At 39.0% G+C, this 19,749-nt stretch overlaps 1 protein-coding gene across 7 annotated transcripts in view; it reads right to left on the bottom strand.

Moving 5' to 3' along the window:
- col11a1a (collagen, type XI, alpha 1a) overlaps positions 1–19,749 on the bottom strand; it is an 85,494-nt gene that overhangs the window by 39,612 nt on the left and 26,133 nt on the right. For all 7 annotated transcript variants that reach the window (XM_038725026.1, XM_038725001.1, XM_038725043.1 and 4 more), the window contains 24 exons: positions 18,795–18,869; positions 18,561–18,644; positions 17,521–17,577; positions 16,250–16,303; positions 16,078–16,131; positions 14,746–14,799; positions 14,553–14,606; positions 13,077–13,130; positions 12,595–12,639; positions 12,403–12,456; positions 12,260–12,304; positions 11,270–11,323; positions 10,416–10,460; positions 9,786–9,839; positions 8,204–8,248; positions 7,696–7,749; positions 7,502–7,546; positions 5,829–5,882; positions 5,602–5,709; positions 5,437–5,490; positions 1,456–1,509; positions 557–601; positions 304–357; positions 133–177 (listed from right to left, as the gene is read on the bottom strand). In XM_038725026.1, the coding sequence (XP_038580954.1) occupies positions 133–177; positions 304–357; positions 557–601; positions 1,456–1,509; positions 5,437–5,490; positions 5,602–5,709; positions 5,829–5,882; positions 7,502–7,546; positions 7,696–7,749; positions 8,204–8,248; positions 9,786–9,839; positions 10,416–10,460; positions 11,270–11,323; positions 12,260–12,304; positions 12,403–12,456; positions 12,595–12,639; positions 13,077–13,130; positions 14,553–14,606; positions 14,746–14,799; positions 16,078–16,131; positions 16,250–16,303; positions 17,521–17,577; positions 18,561–18,644; positions 18,795–18,869 (1,341 nt within the window). The remainder of the gene's footprint in view (positions 1–132; positions 178–303; positions 358–556; positions 602–1,455; positions 1,510–5,436; positions 5,491–5,601; positions 5,710–5,828; positions 5,883–7,501; positions 7,547–7,695; positions 7,750–8,203; positions 8,249–9,785; positions 9,840–10,415; positions 10,461–11,269; positions 11,324–12,259; positions 12,305–12,402; positions 12,457–12,594; positions 12,640–13,076; positions 13,131–14,552; positions 14,607–14,745; positions 14,800–16,077; positions 16,132–16,249; positions 16,304–17,520; positions 17,578–18,560; positions 18,645–18,794; positions 18,870–19,749) is intronic.

Here is a 19,749-nt window from a genome sequence, read left to right as displayed (position 1 = left end):
TGTCTAAGTGGATGACACTATATGGCCTAAGCACAATGCAAAGACAATATTGACAAAATGATACAAAGATATGACGCTTGTTTATATTTATGTGTTTTAAAGCCATCCCAGACTCAGTGTGTATGGACTTACTCTCTCACCGGGCGGCCCTGGAGGACCATCGTTGCCTGCTGTGCCCTGCAACCACAACAACAAATTATCATCTTTTAATAGGTTTCATTTTTATTTTACATACAGTGATGTACTACCCGGTAAAATCAGTGTGAGTGTTATGGTTGGTTGTGATTAATAATGTTGGTGTACCTTGGGACCTGGTTTTCCTGTTGGACCTCTGGCTCCTCGAGCCCCACGAGGACCCTACAGAGAGTAAATAAAACTCAAGAGTCAACCCGGAAGTCTAGTAATACTAATACTAGTGTACAAGTTACTACAGTCTGAATTATGTAAATTATGTATCCTGAAACTGTCAAAATGCATCTAATTAAGATCGATACAAGATTTGACACTATTTAATTAGATTTATGAATCATGGAAAACATAGAATAAAAATACATACCGTTGGACCTCTTTGCCCTCTTTGGCCAGGTTTGCCTGCAATGCCCTGTTAGATAATCAAAGGCAAAAAAAAATGTAGGCACTCATACATACTTCCTGTCATTATTCAATACACATATTACTTGCATGAAATCTTGGAGAGAAAAAAAGTGAGCTTTGAACCATCATCACTAATATCTTTGTCAAGAAAAGTAAGTTCTCAAAAAAACCCAAAGTACTGGAGTTGGTTGTTTATAGGGACAATATGCACTTTTTGAATGACAACAGCAATTTGCTAAGTAATGTTATTTCTACTGGGTGGCTGAATAAAAGCAGCAGAAACAGCCTGCCAACAAATGCAGCGAAAATATTTCTACAATAGCTGGAAATGGCTTTCTGGCTTTAAGTCAACACTGGACAAAATTTGATTTTATGAAAAAAAGTATTGAGTGTTTCATTTTGGCAGGTGGCCAGAGTGAGATAATGTACTTCAAAGTGTCCATTAAATTAGTCTGATGTACTCAACAAAGGAAATAGCTAATTTCTTCATTTGGAATGGATACTTTTTCTATCATTACCTTCATGAATCAACAGTTTTATTAAGGTAAATCTAGATAAGCCAGGTAATTTCATAATTTCTTCTTATTTTTTAAAGCCTAGAAATGGGGAGAGGGGCTCAATAAAAGCACAATTGTTTCTACACCTTTTGTTCTCTCCCCAACATTGATTTTGTGGCTGTTATTTTTTGTGCCAAGTCACCGTAGAGATGCCTCTATAATAGGAATCAACTTTCTTTTGTGCTGGGATATGATGGCATGATGATTTTCATACACAAATAGGCACAGTGTGTGTATTCAATGAGTGTGTATGTGTGTGTGTGTTTGTCTGTGTATGTGTGTGTGTGTGTGTGTTTTTTCTTACCCTGGCTCCTTTCTCGCCGTTAGCTCCAGGGAACCCAGGGAAACCACTCGAGCCCTGTCAATAAGAGAGGAGATATCAGGAGAGAAACAAGAGAAAGAGAGGCTGGGTGGGTTAGGGCATGCATGATAATGAAGGCTCATCTTGTATTTATTTGCATTATTGCTGGATATCATTTTCAGTTGCACATTGTAGTTTCACAAGGTTAACACCACAGCCCTTTTCCATGAATTTAGAATAAGTTTTGAAATATAAAACTGATACTTCCATGTCTGTTATTACTGTTAATTTGTTAATTTGTTTGTTATTTTTTAAGTGTCTCTACTTCAGTTGGCGTGAATTATTATTATTTAATAATAATAATGAAAATATTTACACCTATTCCTGTGACATGAACGATTTACACAAAAATAACCTAACAATTCCTGCCTTCACAAATTCCTGTCTGTTATCTCTATAATGTTTATCAAACTGGCAGAACATAGGAAGTTTAGGATCAGTACACACACACACACACACACACACACACACACACTCACATACACACATACGGAAAGAGAGAAGGACTTTAAAACAAAAGGCTAAGCACAAGACCCCTGTAAACACAAGACAAGCTGACAAGGTTTCCATAGTCAAACTCTGTGACCAGGGGATTATAAAGCAGCTTACCCATTCTGCAGCACCTCATCAGGCATTGCATTTGGGACAACAATAGAAATGAATCAATGACAAGCCTTGACTTCATCCAAATGTAGGATTTCCACATATCACTACAGATCAGTTATGTCTAATAGGCAATTGGCACCCTTAGGCTGTCTGATCCACAAAAAAAACCCTTGAAAGTTTGTCTTCCTTTCGTTCATTCATAAAATACTGATTTTGGGCCCTTTTACATGTCTACCAACCGCTGACATTAGAGTCATGTCATCAGCATAAAAATAAACAAGCAGTGTGAACACTTCTCTTTGCATAATTGTGATTAAGTACAAACCCCCTGCAATAATAACACAGTACACTGAGGCTGTGAGTCCCATGGGAAATTCTTCAGAATTTCAGAATCAGAATCCAAGCTGGCAGCATCTCTCAACATCAACACATGATAACTTTGACAGGTGCTCACTGAAGCTGGTTATACATGATCGTCAGACATATGGGTAAGTTTGAATCCACATCCGCATGAATAAGCTGTTACGGCAATCTGAATTATTTAATTAATTCTATGTTCTGGTCAATTCTGCTTACAATTTCAGAGAATGAAAGACCGCTTTTAACAGAATGTTAAACATTTTAAAAGAAACCAAAAAGAATGTTGTGTGGTCATAATAAATCACTTCAGCATGAACTGTAAGACATTGGTATGAATCCTTGGATTTACTTCTGAAAGAGAACAAATGAGACCATGACGGTCAACCATTGTCAGCCTCCAATACACATTTTTCAGTGTGTGCCAGATTTTGCAGGAAACAGCTCTACAGCAAAAAAAACAAAACAGAAGAGGCCACTGTTTTTCCAGCACAGCTATATTTGTGGGGAGGGGAATGGCAGATACATAGAGTGTTTATGGGATTTGTCAAAGGAGTAAAATAATCAAAGGTGAGAGACCTGCCTGTTTTTATATTCTATTTAACTTTAAAACTTTTTTTTATATTTCCCTGTTGCTTTTATGTTTTATGTAAAGCACTTTGAATTACCTTGTTGTTGAAATATGCTATACAAATAAACTTGCCTTGCCTTGCCTTCATTTTGATAAACACAAGAGCAAATTCTTTGGATTGAGAATCTTATTAGTTTACAATGTATGTGCCATTGTAATTGTGCAAAAATGAAATGACAGTGATCGATATTAAAAGTGTCTGTATCTTTATTAAGAAATAATAACTATTTACTAAAGAAGGGTTAATACATTATTTACTAGTGATTCACAGATCAGCTATAAGGCATTAATAAGATGAAGTTTTGCGTTGCCAGGTTGTAAAATATCCCAACCTGTTGTTTATGCTTTTTATTTGGTAATAATGGAGTAATAAATCTTGGGAACACTTGTAGGTGTCTCACTTTCTAAGAAGCCATAAAGTCTGCAGTTTAACGGTATTAATATGCTGTTAACAAATGTATTTTGATCAAAATGATCTGCAGTCTTCCCAGAGGGTGGTCTAACAGGCCATTGCAGGAATCTGTCTGATAATGGAAATTAGAGAGCTGAAAAGACAAAACAAGTGTCAGACAGGAGGAGTGTAAACATAGGTCAAAGCCATGCAAACCTGGCAACTCCAAAGTTGTTCTTAGTAATGGATTATTAATAATCTATAAAGCATTAAATTATATATAATCCTTTAATAAAGGAAGTTGGACCAACATTTCTACAGGTACCGCCTTTAAAAATAATATTAGGCAAGCTTCCTTTCCAGGAGCTGTCACTTTAAAAATATGTCAAGGCAGGGTGTAAAACACGTATTTCACGCTGTACTGCTTCTGCAGTAATAATAATAATAATAATAATAATAATAATAATAATAATAATAACTAGACTGGAGAAATTGCGGTGTGAGTAGCTCAGGGGGCGTGGTGTGAGCGAGGGCCGTGGTTTGAGAGGTGCAACAGTTTGCAGCTGGACAATCTTGAGGTTGTAGGCAAATTACCATATATGGAAAACCGGCTCTGTATGACATCATTAAGAGCCAAGAGTAGAGCTTTGGCCATGTTTAACATGAACATCTGACATTGTTAACATTGTTGATTATTGACACACACACATTAAAGGAAGTCTCCTTTAATGTGTGTGTGTGTGTGTGTGTGTATGTGCATGCGCGCCTGCTGGGACATGCAGTTATGCTTACATGTGTTCCCCCATTCAAGTTTAAAGCTCCATGTTTTGAGGACTCTCTGTATGTGTATGTGTGTATATTGTGTCTGTCAGTGTCTTAATGTGTGTGGGGGTGTGCGTGTGTGTGTGTGCTATGTCATACTGTGTATGTGTGTGTTCAGTGAAGAGGACACAGACAAGGTGTTCAGAAAATAGCTTAACTTCCGTCCACCAATCAGAACAGAGGACCCAGTACTTTGATCTTTCATAAGCTACGTCACCAAGGTAACCAGCTCTATAATAGAGACAGGAAAACTTTCTGTCAAACAAACCTCCATAGAGACTAAACTATAGGTCATATTGGCGAAATGAGTGACCAGCAGTGGCAGAAGGCATTTGTGAACGATGTGATATATTTTTTGTGTGGATAAAATAAAAAGAAGTGAGCTCTTCAGCGAGTTAAAAAACTGGTACGTTCTGCTCTGCTCCAGAAATTTTGACACAAACTTATAATGGCTTCCAATGGTCCAAGGGATTTAAAAAGCCCACGTGAGGAACCACAACAAAATTTACTACCTTTCTGGTGTAAAATTATGCATGAAGAGTTAAAATTGTGGTCAAGCCAGCGAGTTAAATAGAAAGGTTTAAGACGATTTTACAAGCCTGCTACACTGCAGTGATGATGTAACCCACTCTAACTTATGCAGCTCAAAAAAGCATAAAACTTGTGAAAAAACCATAAAATATGTCGAAACACTGAATACATCATTAATAGATTAACTTCTTGTGACCAATTTACAGTTTAAATCAAGTCTGTAGCTGAAAGTATGCTGAACTGGTGAGCTTTCAAAGTGGAGTAGGTATGAGGAGAATTTCGACAGTCTCTCCATTCACTTAGAATGGGAAAATTTTCCTGGAAAACCTTGAATATTTTGGAAAGTATTAAAGGTATCAATGACAAAAGTAATAGCACCCCATTCCTCATTGAACCGGACAACTTGGATTTTGAACGGAGTTTCTACGTCAAAAGCTGTGGGACTAGTTACGGTCCAAAAAATGTGATGGAAGAATAAAACGAAATTGCAGCATTAACACCCAATAACACAGCAGACTGGTGCATATATAGTCAGAAATAACAAAAATAAACATCCCTTATCGTGGTGAGAGTGACGCTAACTTACCTTAGGCCCTTGTCTTCCTGGATAACCTGGCAATCCTGGAACGCCCAGTTTACCCTGAGAGACAACAGCCCAGTGGTCAGCCCAGCAACACAAGTTAGCACAACAAAAAAGCAACTGATATAAAAACATAGCTAGGTATGATTCTTGCATCAGCTGTCCTGTTACCTTTTCTCCAGCCAGGCCAATTGGACCTTGCTCTCCGTTGGGGCCAGCTCGGCCTTTAGGACCCTCAGGACCATCCTCTCCACGGGACCCAATCATGCCAATCTCCCCCTATAACACAAACACATACAGATAATGTCACAGAGGTGTACATTAATTGCCTCAATGTAAAGAATCAAGATCAGAATGGACATGTAGGAAGTTTTTCTGTGTGACAGAAAACTCCTTACCCGGTCTCCTTTGATTCCCATGTCTCCCTTGAATCCTGGGAAACCATCCTCACCCTAAAATTAGACAAAAGAAGTTATTGCATTGCAGTAAATCTTTGGTTATTACATTATATTTTTGTTTAACGCATTTATTTATTTCCCACTAAGAGACTTTGAAATGGACTATTTTCTTTATTTCACTGACTACTCAGCTCGCTCATGTCCACTCTGTGGATCACAGGATTGATGTTGCCATCTGCTGGCCAGATGGTGGAACAGCACAAGCAAGGAAGCTGTTGGTAGATGAGGTGTGCTTGATTTCCATACGTTTAGCTCGGTTTCCTCTAGGTTTAGCACCTGCACCAACTGATTTTAGGCATTTGTGATATATTGATGAAATGAACACATTAATTTAATATACATCTGATTCTCAGATATAACAATTTATTCACAGTACACTCAATGAGGATTTTGTACAATGAAACCAAATCAAGTGGATGCGGAAGGAGACTGTTCACTTCAGCCAAACCTCTGTCTGTTCTTTGACACTTTCTCTGCTCTAGTCTGTCACCTGTCCATGTTTTCATCCCTATCTGATGCATAATGCAGCACTGAGCATGTCTGTTGCCAGCAACTCGCATCACAAAGACCACACCCACAGATACATATACACAAAACCACACACACAACTACACACACACACTCACATACACCTGAGGTAAAGCACATCCTTTATTCATAACAAACCCGCTCTCCTCAAGGTTTGGCTTTTGAATATCTTGGTAATAAATAATTCAATAAAAAAAATGATATGAATACCTTGCACTGTAGAGAGAACAACACCCCTCCGTCAGATAATGGATTTTATATAGCAGCATAACTGTATCGATCTTAAATAAATGTCATGCATATAAGTTAGCTTAGTTTAAATTCTACATGGTGCCACACACAGTTGAACACTTCAGAAGTGCTTGAGATGGATTGCAATGTCCTTAGAAACCCAAAGCCTTGAGCATGACAGCTTTACATTCAACAACTGATTGAGGGTCACTCAAAACAATCTCTCCACTGAAGACGGCTATCGACTGTCCACAGGATACTTTAAGGCTGCAGCAGCCGTCCACTCCAGCTCAAAAGAGTCCAAACAAAGTTGGGAGGGCAGGTGCACAGCCTCAGTTACAGACAGAATATCTGTGACATGAATACATGTACAGGCTGTTCCCAAACTTTACCTTGCTGTCTTCGCCTTTATCACAAAGTTTAGCCAAACTCCTTGACATGTGGCATGCCAATGTGGACAGAATGGTGAAACTTTGTCTTTGACAGAAATAAACCCACTGAATTTAGCCGGACTTTAGTCTGTTGATTCAGCTTGGCAAGTGATTTATTAGCTTAACTTCCAACATAAGGTAGAAATCTTAGTGGGATCACTCTGATGTTGTAGGTTGGGAGAATCAAATTTTGCATATCTCTGCTGCATTAGTACAGACTTTGAAATAAATTATTTCCAGTGTCGTCGTGGGTCAGAATATTTACTTGTAATTATCTTTGGTGACAAAACTGAAGAAATCTGCATCAATTATTTTGTAATTACATTAACATACACTGTACAGTGTGATTCATAAGCTGTTTTTTTTGCAACATGGGTGGTAAAATGGGAAATGAAACAATTTAGCATTTTAAGAAGTTTATACCTTCTCTCCCTTTGACCCCTTGAGACCACGGACACCATCGGCACCCTATTGGACAGGAAAGAGAGATTAATAAGCCTTACAAACATAAGAGACACAATACAACTGTGCACAATGGAATATAAGGGAGGTCTTTCTTAACCGGTGAGGCATAAATGCAGCTGGTCAACAAATGTCCGCATGAACTGAAACCGTACCTTGACACCACGAGGGCCAGGATAACCAATAGGACCCTGTGGACCTGCTGGACCCTGGAGAGAAGAAAAATATATAAAAATATGTTTTATATGTTGTATGAAAGGTTTGTTAAAATGACTATCAGATGACGCTTTTTTTTTTTCTAACAACACTATAATCATTTGTTTTTTGTATTCATGCTAGTTTTTTAATTTACCATCTGGTTGGTTGAGCAGGACTAAAAGTAGTGCTTCTTAATAATGTAATGAATAATAATAACTGATTGTGTTATTTAATGTGAGTAATATAAATAAATGATCAAATTCATGTGTCAATTTAAACAAATGTAAGGCTATCCTGTTTCCTTACATGCTTACATGCCTAATACTTATCTTTGGAGTACATTTAAAATGAGTTACTGTACATTTTAATTTTATATTTTTTTAAACAGTGCCTTAGTACTTCAACTAAGACATTTTGGTAGTCTTTTCACCACAGAAGACTCAATTCCTTCTTAAATACACCTACCTGGGATCCTTTCTCTCCAGGTGGACCCTCCTTACCAGGATGACCCTATAAAATACAAAGTCACAATGTGTTTAAAAAAATGTTGTTAAAAAGGTTGTTTTTAAACTAAACCTTCAACACTGTGAATGGTGTGAAATGTTTGTTATTCATCTAATTGAAGCAACAATTTATAGTTGTGAGGCCTCTTTGCAAACAAGAAGTGTATTATCTACAGGAAAAAGAGACCTTTTTGTTGTCCTACTAGATAATATAGATGGCATGGCAAAACATCACATATGCAGACCTGACAATGAGAGCAAAGGAATGAACTCACACAGAATAACCTGTATGCGCCCTTTCAAACCAAAGCTGAGCAGTGTTGAAACCATTAACACAATCAAAAACTTGTGAAAAAGGGAAAGTGAAAAAATGTTGTGTGGTCTCACAAATGCACCTGACACATCTTTGCCTATTTGTGGGAATATTGGGGCAACACACAAGGAAAACTAAGACCAAGCGATGTTGTGTTTGTCAGTAAACTGATTTTCTTAGTAGTACTTGAGGCAGATTAATAGCTGTGGTGGTCAGTGGTGGAGTAAGAGTGATGGGGCAGGTAGACATGCCCATACAAACGGCTCGATACACACACATAGGGAAACTTATAGCTGTGAACACCTGCACTTGCACTTTTAACTTGAGGTGTGAGGCTGGGGCAGAAGGCTGTAAATCACCAGGCTCTGGGCCCTGAGGGCAATTAAGGGCTGACTGCGTCTTGAAGTTGGAGCAATGACACGACCGACTACAGGTCTAGAATAACAAAACTGAAAGGCACATTATCATATTTCTGCTCATGAGAAATGCCTTGAGATATTTCTGAGGCACCGTTCTGCAGTGTTTCATAAGAAGGATCACTGCTTGTCATACACCAAAAGGGTAAGCCCATCTAAAACACACGTACAGTTTGTCTTTAAGAAGATTTTTTTTAAATTACATTAATATTTATCTGCTAAAGTTATGGGGATTTCTATTGATTTCAGCATCTTGTAAATGTAATTTTTTTATTTTGTTTTTATAAACATGGCTGTTCTATAAGCTGGTGTGTTCAGCGACTTGCATGCTGGGAATGGACTGAACCGACTGGCTGCAGAGTAAACAATGTCACATAGAACCTGACCTACATTGCATGCCCATATATTGGGTTTGATGAGGATCTCACAGGTCATCAGATCTGGTATAAAAGGGTCATACACAGGTCAGCTCTGTGTTACAGGCGCTTGTGTTGCTCGAAATATAATCACCTCTACATCCACCACATTAATTATTTACTGCTTTTATACCATATTCTGTACAGCTGCAGGAAAATACATGTGTATGTACTGCCAAACAGCTACATCTTTTAGTGCCAGAGAGATTTTCTTTGGCAATATTGTTTTTTGACACTCATGCCAATAAAGCAAAACTGAACTGGACTGAAGTGAGTTTCAGCAATGATAGTGTCTGAGGATTGGGTGGTATAACAGTAAAGTGGTGTCATATTTCTGCTTGTGTGCATTAGTAATACTGATATACTGTATGTACGTATAAAGGTGATAAGAGCACGCACAGGAGGCCCGTCAGCTCCAGGTAATCCAGGCAATCCCGACCTGCCCTGAGGTCCCTGTATGAGTCAAAGGAAAAGACAAAAACGGTTAAAGATTAGAGGTTAGAAACAAGTTTCCGAATTCTCTGTTGTCTAGGCCACAGTGCAGAGTTCATTCAGAGTGTCTGCAGGTTCCAAAAAGCCAAACATAAAACATTTTATGACCTTCAATTTGCTACCTGGAGTTGAATTCAAGAGAGCAGTATGTCTCTGATTAAACAGGAATAATTAAATGTGTTTAACTACGCATGTTCAGTTTAAGCTAAAAGGCAAGATACTCTGTAAAAAACACAATGGCCAGCTGGGTCTGCTCGAATAGATAGGATTCAGACTAATCATAAATTTTGTGCTTTACAAATACAACTGACTTGCCTTACTAATAACTATCGGTGGAGCAATTAAACATGTTGGTGCATACTGAAAACACTGTTTAATATATGTTACTGATTATCTTTGGCTAATCAATCCGTTCTTGCAGTTGACCATGGTTTCTGGAACGGAAACCACAAGCTGGGCTTATATTTGATGCCATTCTCACTGATCTTCAATTTTTTAATATACACTTTCACAGAAAAACAGCAAAAGGTTACATACTTTTTCACCAGGTGGTCCGATGGGGCCTTGAGGACCAGGAAGACCCTATGAGACAGTGACACACAGATAGAAATGAGAGGCTGTTGCTATAGCAGCAGCAAGCACGCCCAAACACACACACACACACACACACACACACACACACACACACACACACATACACGTACACGCAAAAGCTGGACAAACAGAAGTTTGCTGGAGCTGTAAATAGTTAGTGAAGTAATGTTAAGATTGTGTGTGTGTGTGTGTGTGGCAGGGTAATTTGAGGCACTGAGGCTTGCTCCAACAGGTGTGGCATCTTTGCAGGAATTCCACCAACATGAATAACATGCTTTCAAATGGATCCACCTTGAAACATTCCCTGTCCCAAGATAAACCCCTGAAAAATATTTAAGAAAAATGTGTACAGGAAGTGTGTGTGTGTAGGCTATGTGTACTTTTTATGTCTCCAGGGAGAGCTGGGTGAATTAGTGGAAGGGTGGGCAGAAGAGAGGGGCAGCCAAATCAAAATCAAGATGATCATCTGTTTTGACAGTTCAACTTCTGATTTTGTTCCCTCGAAGTTAACTTAATTTTACACCTGGAAAGATAAACAACATCCCACCGTGTTGTAAGTATGCAGCTGTCCAACTGTGTGTTTAATTCAGCAAATAGATCTCTGAGCTCACAAGCTGTCGACGGTGAATCCACAGTAAAGCTGCTTTTCTTTGCATGTGAGGAGTTTGGGGAGGAAGACACAGACAGCAATGGAGACCAACACAAGCCTCTTCATTGTATTTACAAATCATGGTGCACACTGCACTTTGTCTTTGCTTTTGTTATGGGTGTCATGGTTGTATGATTGATTCGTTTACCTGTGTTCCGGGGATTCCCTGCTGCCCGGGTGGGCCTGGTTCTCCTTGTGGTCCCTGAAAAAAGATGGAGGCTGTCAAAACTAGACACTAAACACTTGTCCCAGAGTAATCATCCATCCCGAATACTGCCACTTGAATTACACATCAATTTCAGTGTCAGCAATCCAGTAGGTTCCATCCAACCTTCTGCTTATCAGCAGCATGAAGTACAATGGCCCCAAAACAAGTTTTATTTTAGCTGTTTCCATTTGTAGAAGATATGTCACAGACTGATATGAATAACTAATTCAATTAGTAATTATCCATCCACTTGGCAACTTTTTAAAATATATTTCTATAATTCTACATACATTATGTAAAACAAGTGGTTAGACATGATATCTTTGGATAAAGTCCAGCAATGCATCTTCTTACTCTAGCTGACATCAACAAGCTGTTTGAGGATCAACTCTTTACACAAGTTAATTGATTAAGCAGTTATAGTGTACTTATTGGTGTATCTGTCCACTACCCTCCCTCATCTACTCCAATATAAATACCTCTGAGATTGTCTCTTAACTAACGAGGGCTATGAACCTAATGTATTCTATTGTTAAGAAAAAGCAACCCTTCCTCACATATGATGTAGTTGCTTTGGATCGTGGTCTACCTAGGCAGCTGCCAGTGTACAAATGTATGGCTCTGTTTTTCAGTTTCACACCTAGCCTGTCATTATACAGTACTTGTAATATGCACAAAAAGGCAGAACCATATCATATGATCCTGTGCAGCATTCAAACAGAGTCCTCTCCTTCTCAGGTCCTCTGAAGCATAGGAATGACCTTTGACTTTGCAGTTGTGCATCCTAAAGGCGTTTTAACAGGCTAACCTACACTGTAGACAGTGCACACTCATGAACAGTAATACAGCTCAGACAACACAGTGAAATGCTACACAATGAAGGAAACACAACATTTTAATCAGTTTAGTGAGATCAAGTTGTGTTCATACCATGTTGCCTTTGGGACCTGGAGGCCCGTCAACTCCAGCAACACCCTAAAGAAGGACAAGTCAGAAAACACTCATATACACCTCAAATTAATTACAAAAAAAGCGATATCAGAAGAAAGGGTGGTAAAGGCGATGGTACGTACAGGAGATCCAGGGGGTCCTGGAGAACCACGAGGTCCAAGCAAACCTCTAGGACCCTATGAAGAATGAGAAGCAATGACTGTTATATACCCAATACACATCAGAAATAACTTCAAGAGCAAGCTTAAAGAGGATCTTGTTGTAACATGTTGGAATCTCATATGTGTGGGATAGCCTGGTAAAACAAGACTTACACTCTCGCCAGCTAATCCTCTGGGCCCGATCTCTCCATCCTCACCCTAATGGAAGAAAAAGAGAAAATTCAGACTAAATGTATTGAATTGGTCTTCATTGGAAAGGTTCAGTGTTTCATGCTTTCTAAATTCAACAAATAAAATATGAAGTAAATGCTGGCATCTTGTTTTGAAACATTAAACATCAGCTGTCAGCAACTATAATCGTAAGCTCTCGAAAGCCTATATTAGCCAGGGCTTAATCTCAGCCTAACCAAACACCGTTGAATGTAGTGACTGCCTGCGGGTGGAGGTGGGGTAGTAGTTTAAGGGGGGAGGAGAGGTTAAACACAAACCTTCCTCGTCCCCAGTTCATAGTCTCCGCCCAGCTGCCGCTGCCTGAGGGCTGAGCTGGTGGACCACAGCTGATGTAACTGATTATGTTGGTGGTTCACCTCAGATGAGTGCAATTGTCTTAAAAGAGGAAAAGAGGAAGTACTTACTCTCTGCCCATCCTCTCCAGGGGCACCTGTGGGCCCCATTGGCCCTGGCTCTCCCTGTGATAAAGAGAGAGAGACTGTGATTTTGCTGCAACCTGCTTTGGCAACATTGTTTAACCTAAACATTCATGCCAATAAAGCATTTTAATTGAACTGAATTGAATTGAGAGTAAGAAAGGAAGAAAATAAGAGAGAGGTGCACTGAACAGCTTCTTGTTTCAATCCTTGCTGATTGGGACCAATCAGCTATAGGCTTATTACATGTGTGATAGTTTTTCTTTCAGTTTTTCTAAAATATATTTTCACTTACTTTGCCCTTTATGCTGTATTGCATGCCTAACACATTCCCATGAGTTCTACTCATGTGGAAATTATTGGTTGTTTCTTCATTCTAATCTATCACTTAATTATTTTTTCCTTTATTATGATGTTCTGATATCTAGAGGCATCTATTTTTTTTAGGTATGGGTGTTCATTAAATTGGGGTGAGAGACATATTTGAAACTATAAGACAGATACATTTTCATAGCCCTACACAATGAAGTAATCTCTCTTTTCCAGTCTGTTCCATAAATTGTGGTTCATTCTACAAACTTGAAGTACATCAAATATGGCCTCAGTGTAAGACTGTCCTTACTGTAAATTCTCCCATGTCAGTCTTATTAAGGCAGGTACATTAGAGGAATTCAACAAATTACAACTTGAAATTCCAAACATGACTGGTGACTGCAGCCAAATATATTTCTTTTCGTGCAAAGTGTTTGCCATCTAAAATGTACCCAACCCTTTGGCAAATCACAGTGATCTGAGACGATAATCCCCAATAACTAAAGGATTTTGTTTTAATGGCAGTTTTGTGACTAGTTTGACGATGAATATTGTGACTATCTCACTATGGAATCTAGCAGACTCTAAATATATATATACATATATATAGCAAGTTTCCTCCCCAACTACAGCTACTCAACTTCCACTCACATCCAACTCTACCCAACTTCCCCTATATCAAGCTATTAGATAAAATTGGGCAGATCAACAGAAACCATCACTTAGTTGATCCGCAGCCACTTTTGTATTGTAATTTACTCTTTTGGTCTTTATAGTAATTTCAACATGGTAGTTCTTCATGAAATGTTTATTTATTATGGTACACTGGATGCTATTGCTCTATACTGATCTACAATGTGGCAGCACCACAGAAGCCGACGCATAGGCTAATCTGAGCAAAAACGAAGAAACAGTACTTTGCTCATAAGCTCAAAAACATCTACAGATGTTTTTTTCAGGCAAAACAATACTCTGTTCATCAGGATTTCTTCAAAATCTGGTTCATTATTAATCTCAGTAGACAAATCTCACAAGTATCCAACAACAAGTGGAATCTGCAACAGAAAAAGACTATAACGCTGTATGTGCGCACACACACACACACACACATTTTGACACATGAACTTGTGACAACCACCATACTGTACTCACCCTGTGTCCCTTTTCACCAGGCAGTCCGGGGAGTCCATCAAAGCCCCTGTCACCCTGTATAGAAACACAGCAGGAGATGTCACCACACATCATCACACATCAAACGCATCATGCGATGCAGTATGCTCGTAGCAATGCTTTATGAAAACAATACACATTGAACATGAGAGGTTGCGTGATGGCATAATGGTACCTTGGTGCCTGGCTCTCCGGGCATTCCACGGGCCCCGTCAGCTCCGGAACGGCCCTTGAAAACAGCAGCAGAGAAATTATACATCTAGATAAGACTCACTGCCGCGGTCATAGATAACTTAACAAAAACGCCCCTGGCATTCTAGAAATTTATGTTTAAGATAATTAGACATTTTTGTTGTTTTGTTGTTTTATGTGTCATCTACTTTCTTGTTATTCTATTATTCTCTCTCTTTTTTATGTATTACTGTAAAGCACTTTGTAACTTTGTCTAGAAAACTGCTGAAAAGTTTATAACAGTGCCCTTTATTTTGGACATGACTCCGCTGTGGTCACATTTAAATACAACTGCTGTGTCCTGCAGGTTTATTTGTTCCTTTATTGACTTGGATCCCCATTAGCTGTTGCCAGAGCAACAGCTACTCTTCCCGGGGTCCAGGTGGTTTGTCGGATTAGGCAACGTCTTGACAGTAATTCAAAAGAATTTAAAATATTTCATTTTTCTTATCAGTAAAGAACTGAGTACGCAGCCTGAAGCAGTCGAATGTGTTGGCACCAAAGAGCAAGAGGTAGAGCAAAAATAATGCTGACCAACACAAATCACTGGACGACAAAATATGAAACAGCAATATCCAAAAAAGAAAATAAATTAATTAAGCATTCAAGAGGTGGAACTAAGGACTGGAATCATCTACAAAGCTGTTTACAACAGTGGAGGAGAAGAAGAAGAACACGCAAAAAATGACAAATCTGAAATATGTGTCTTTTTCTCATGCTACTCCAATTTTCTGTAGCAGTGATGTTTATCCAATCCTTTTTTGAAACTATTTCCTCTTCTCCTTGTTGTTTTTTAGGACTATTTGAAGTGACAGAGAAGGGGATGCAAGAAACATGTAGTCCATTAAACCACATATTAACACTCACATAAACATACCTTTTCTCACATTTTGTGACATTAAAATCAGCTAATGGCACACGGTTGACCCATGAATCAAGCTTGTATTACTCATTTGTCTATGACTGGTTTATATTATTAGAAACTAATTAGGTCAAGACATTTGACTGCACTGTGACACTATTTGCGAGCCCACATCCATAGCAAGTTTTCCCATTTTGGCATTTTCAGACAGATTAACTGTCCAACCATTGATCCGAGGATTAGAGGCAGCGCAGGCCTTTAAGCACATATCAAGCAATTGTTTGTTGGACTGGAAATAAGCCTCTCAGCAGTGAGTACACGACGAGTACAAACAACCACACAACAACAAACGCAGAGGCATGTGAGCACATACACAGCACAGTGAGAGTGGACCGTGTCACTGAGTTCACTCACCCTCTTGCCAGGTTTGCCAGGTTGTCCTGGAGGCCCTTGGACGCCACGGGGGCCCTGTACAGACACATTAGGACCACTTAGTGACCAACAGGACTAATAACCTGGGAAGTGGCATTTAGTTGCTGGTGAGGGATATTTTTACGCATTATTAACATCATCATTTCTTACTTACCTGAGGACCAGGGTCTCCACTTTCACCTTTGAGCCCAGAATTACCAGGTAGACCCTAAAGAGAGAGGACACAAACCAAACTTAAAAGTTTTTCATTCAAACTGTGACACGTGCAGTTTGCTACAAGACAGAGGGGTAAAAAAAAAGTGCAAAGTAAACAGCAGATGGTGATGTTGAGCTAAATATGCACATTCTTCATCTGAAGACAAATGAAGCAACACATTCTTTTTTTTTTACCACAGATGCATGAACTACATGGGAACACACACTCTATTCACTGTATCTACTCGCCCACTCTACTATGATTTTTTTGATTTTCTTAATAGTAATGATTTATTATGTGCACCTGGCACAAACGCTTCTGTTTGGGTTTGTTTTAGCGTATCGATTACTAGCATCAGCCTAAAACAGTATGTGGAATTATCTTGATAGCTCAAAATGAACATCTGAGGCCTAACATTAAAAGACATGTGGGCACATTAACACAACTGGGGGTCGTTTGGCGTATACTTAAGTCTAAAAATGCAAAGCTAAATTGTTGGTCTAGGCAGAGATCTGGGGGCATTTACTGTAATCTGTAATCTGTAGAAAAGTATGGATTCAAAACTGGTGATTTGACAATTACAGACATTTTAGACACATAATATAGCTGGGATTTTTCTGAAAAGCTGGGTTTTAAACATGTAATCAATCAAAAAATATTTGGCCAATAAAAGCCATTGCGCTACTGCTCTTTGTAATTACTTATCGCCGTATCATTTCATACATATGCTTAGCCTTTAGAAGAGCAAATTTGGAGGGTAAATCTCTGTGTCTTTTGTAGGGCCTTTTCCTACAGATAAATAGTGGATCATGTATCAACAAGCCCCAGAGGGGGATGATAGCGGTGAGCCACCAAGTGCTTATGCAACAAGATTTCAAAATAAGTAACAAAAGTAACAGTAACAAAGTAACAAATGTAAACATGAAAAGTAACAAAACAAGTTTCTCCTGTGTACTTAAAATATGAAAAAATACAAACAACATATAAAAGATATTTTCATTAGACAATGCAGGACTGATGAGAGTGCAAATTCACTGATTTTAAGATTTGAATTCCAAAAAAGCTATTTTGCATCAAGCTTTGAGTAAAGTGTCTGAATGGATATCATGTGTGAATGAGACAACTGCACTTACGTTGGTTAAATAATAAACAAGTTTTGTTGCCAAAGAAAAGAGCCAAACTCCTACAAACAGCCACAAAAAAACAAACGCACAAAAGCAGAGACTCACCACTGGCCCTGATCTTCCTGTCAAACCCATTGGCCCTGGGGGTCCCCTCATAGCCAGCTGTAGGGCACACACACAGACAAGAAGGTCAAATTCCACTCAGTACAAAATCCATTCAAAAACTGTACAGTAAATCCATTTTCTTTTTGTATATTTCTTCACACTTTGATTGTTTTCATCCTGCTGTCAGGCATTAATTTTATACTCCACACCTAGTTTGTGTTACATGCTATATATTAGCTATTTTTATTATATGTTTGTCCTTGCATGTTCATGCTTGATGCTGATTGAAACTTTTTTTTTTCTTGGATTCATATATATATTCAGTGTGATATGTACTGTTTTTATGACAAAATACAATCAAATCAACAAAATGTATGATTACTATTATATGTTGTCATTATTTTAATTTGGTGGTGTGTCCATCATTTTGTAAGTGAATATATCTGAATTTCTGTGCTTATCTTGCTCATTCTGCTTACATACTATATATACATATAAGAAACCATTCACAGCAAAGACAATCACTTCATAATTTCACCACATCTCATTATAATGTATATGATGCTTTTGGGTCCATTTCCATACTGTACACATTTGGGGTCTTCCTCCAATTGCTTTCTTTTTGTGTTGTTTTATGGTAAGTTAACTAGCAGAATCAAACGAGACTCATAAATACCAAGTCCAGATTTTCTCTATTCCTCTTACTGGCCAATTCCCACACATACACAAAGACATTTTCTACACCTGTTGGTTTAGCCCACACTCAGGTGGGTATTTTTAACAGTCCCTCCTGTCTGTCCATCTGTTCGAAGTGGCCTTTTTATGTTGGTGCTCTTCAGCCTGCTCGGCATGTCCCCTTTTAGCCTTGCAAGACCAACGAAATGCAGTGTTCCCCTCTCCCCTCCCCACTAAAATACTGTCTCCTTCATCCTTCCCCTCCTTTTACCCTACAGCTGTGTGTAGGGAGCAGGGCGGGGGCGGGTGTTTGTCCACAGCCTTTTGGCTTCCCGGTGGCTTTTCAAATGTCCCTTTCTACTTACTCTGGCCTGGGAGAGAATGGCCTGGGCTTGGGCTTCTTGGGCCGACACCACTGGACCCTTCTCACCATCCCCACCAAAACGGAACTGTTGAACACACACACACACACACACACACCAGCATTGAACAAAATGTTTGTCATCACTATTCAGTACCCTAGAAATTAGCCTGGTTACGGAATTATATGATAAAAGGTGGCTGGCATGTACTTCTGTTGCGTTATTCTGAACACTTACAGGCAGCATCAGCATAGTACCAGGGGGGCCTGCCAAACCATCAGCACCAGGCAGACCAGAACGACCAGGAGGACCCTGCAATACAGAAGAGACAACACCAGAATAATAAAATAATCAGCTTTATAAGATTAACTGTTACATGTGTTGTATTAAAGTACAACAAAGTGTAGACAAAAATTATAACACGCAGAAGCACTTGCATAAATATGCTGTGATATTGCTTTGAAAATTGTACCTGATCCTGAGTTCTTTTGGGTTTGACTCGTAAATTGTGTCATAACATTCTTAAACTGTGCCATTACATACACTGTGAACAGTGGCAGTAATATGGAAGGAAACGCAAACACAACCACACACAAGCAGACACACAGATGGAGCAGTAACTGCTGGATGTGTGCTGTTTGTTAGTTTGATTAACATGTGCTCCTCCTCCTCCAGCACACATAGACTAGGCCTATCCATCTGTAAACCACACTGCTGTCTCCAGTCCAAAACCAACATCCTTTTCTACGAATTCTGGTGCGTATGTTTGTGTGTGTGTCTGTGTGTGACTGTGTTGCATGTCTCTGGAAGAGAGTCTGAAGAGTAAGGCGTTAAATATGGATACCTTTTACCAGGGAAAACCCATGACAAATATCATTCCCCATCTTTTAATCTGCAAGAGTTTGACCACAATAACTGACTGTAAGTTAAAACTCCTTGACCCCCCTCTGTTCTATATTGAGACACCTTGGAATGCATTATTGTGCTTAATGGGAGGTTGCAAAACTGACATCTACTTCCCAGAGTTTGTTTGTAGTCATTTTAACCCATGGTTACTTCAATTTCACCCATCATGGAAAGCATAAATATTGTTGCTAATGTTGATTCAATGCCAATGTGATTCACAGTGATGGATGAACTGTTAAGTGATATTTGAGGAGTCCCACTATACAATTTAACATGATCATGGTAA

Source organism: Micropterus salmoides, unplaced genomic scaffold (assembly GCF_014851395.1).
Source record: "Micropterus salmoides isolate LMB-PRFRI ecotype aquatic unplaced genomic scaffold, ASM1485139v1 Ms_hic_scaffold_1, whole genome shotgun sequence".
Taxonomy (NCBI): Eukaryota; Metazoa; Chordata; class Actinopteri; order Centrarchiformes; family Centrarchidae; genus Micropterus; species Micropterus salmoides.
This window is presented reverse-complemented; position numbering and strand designations above follow the sequence as displayed.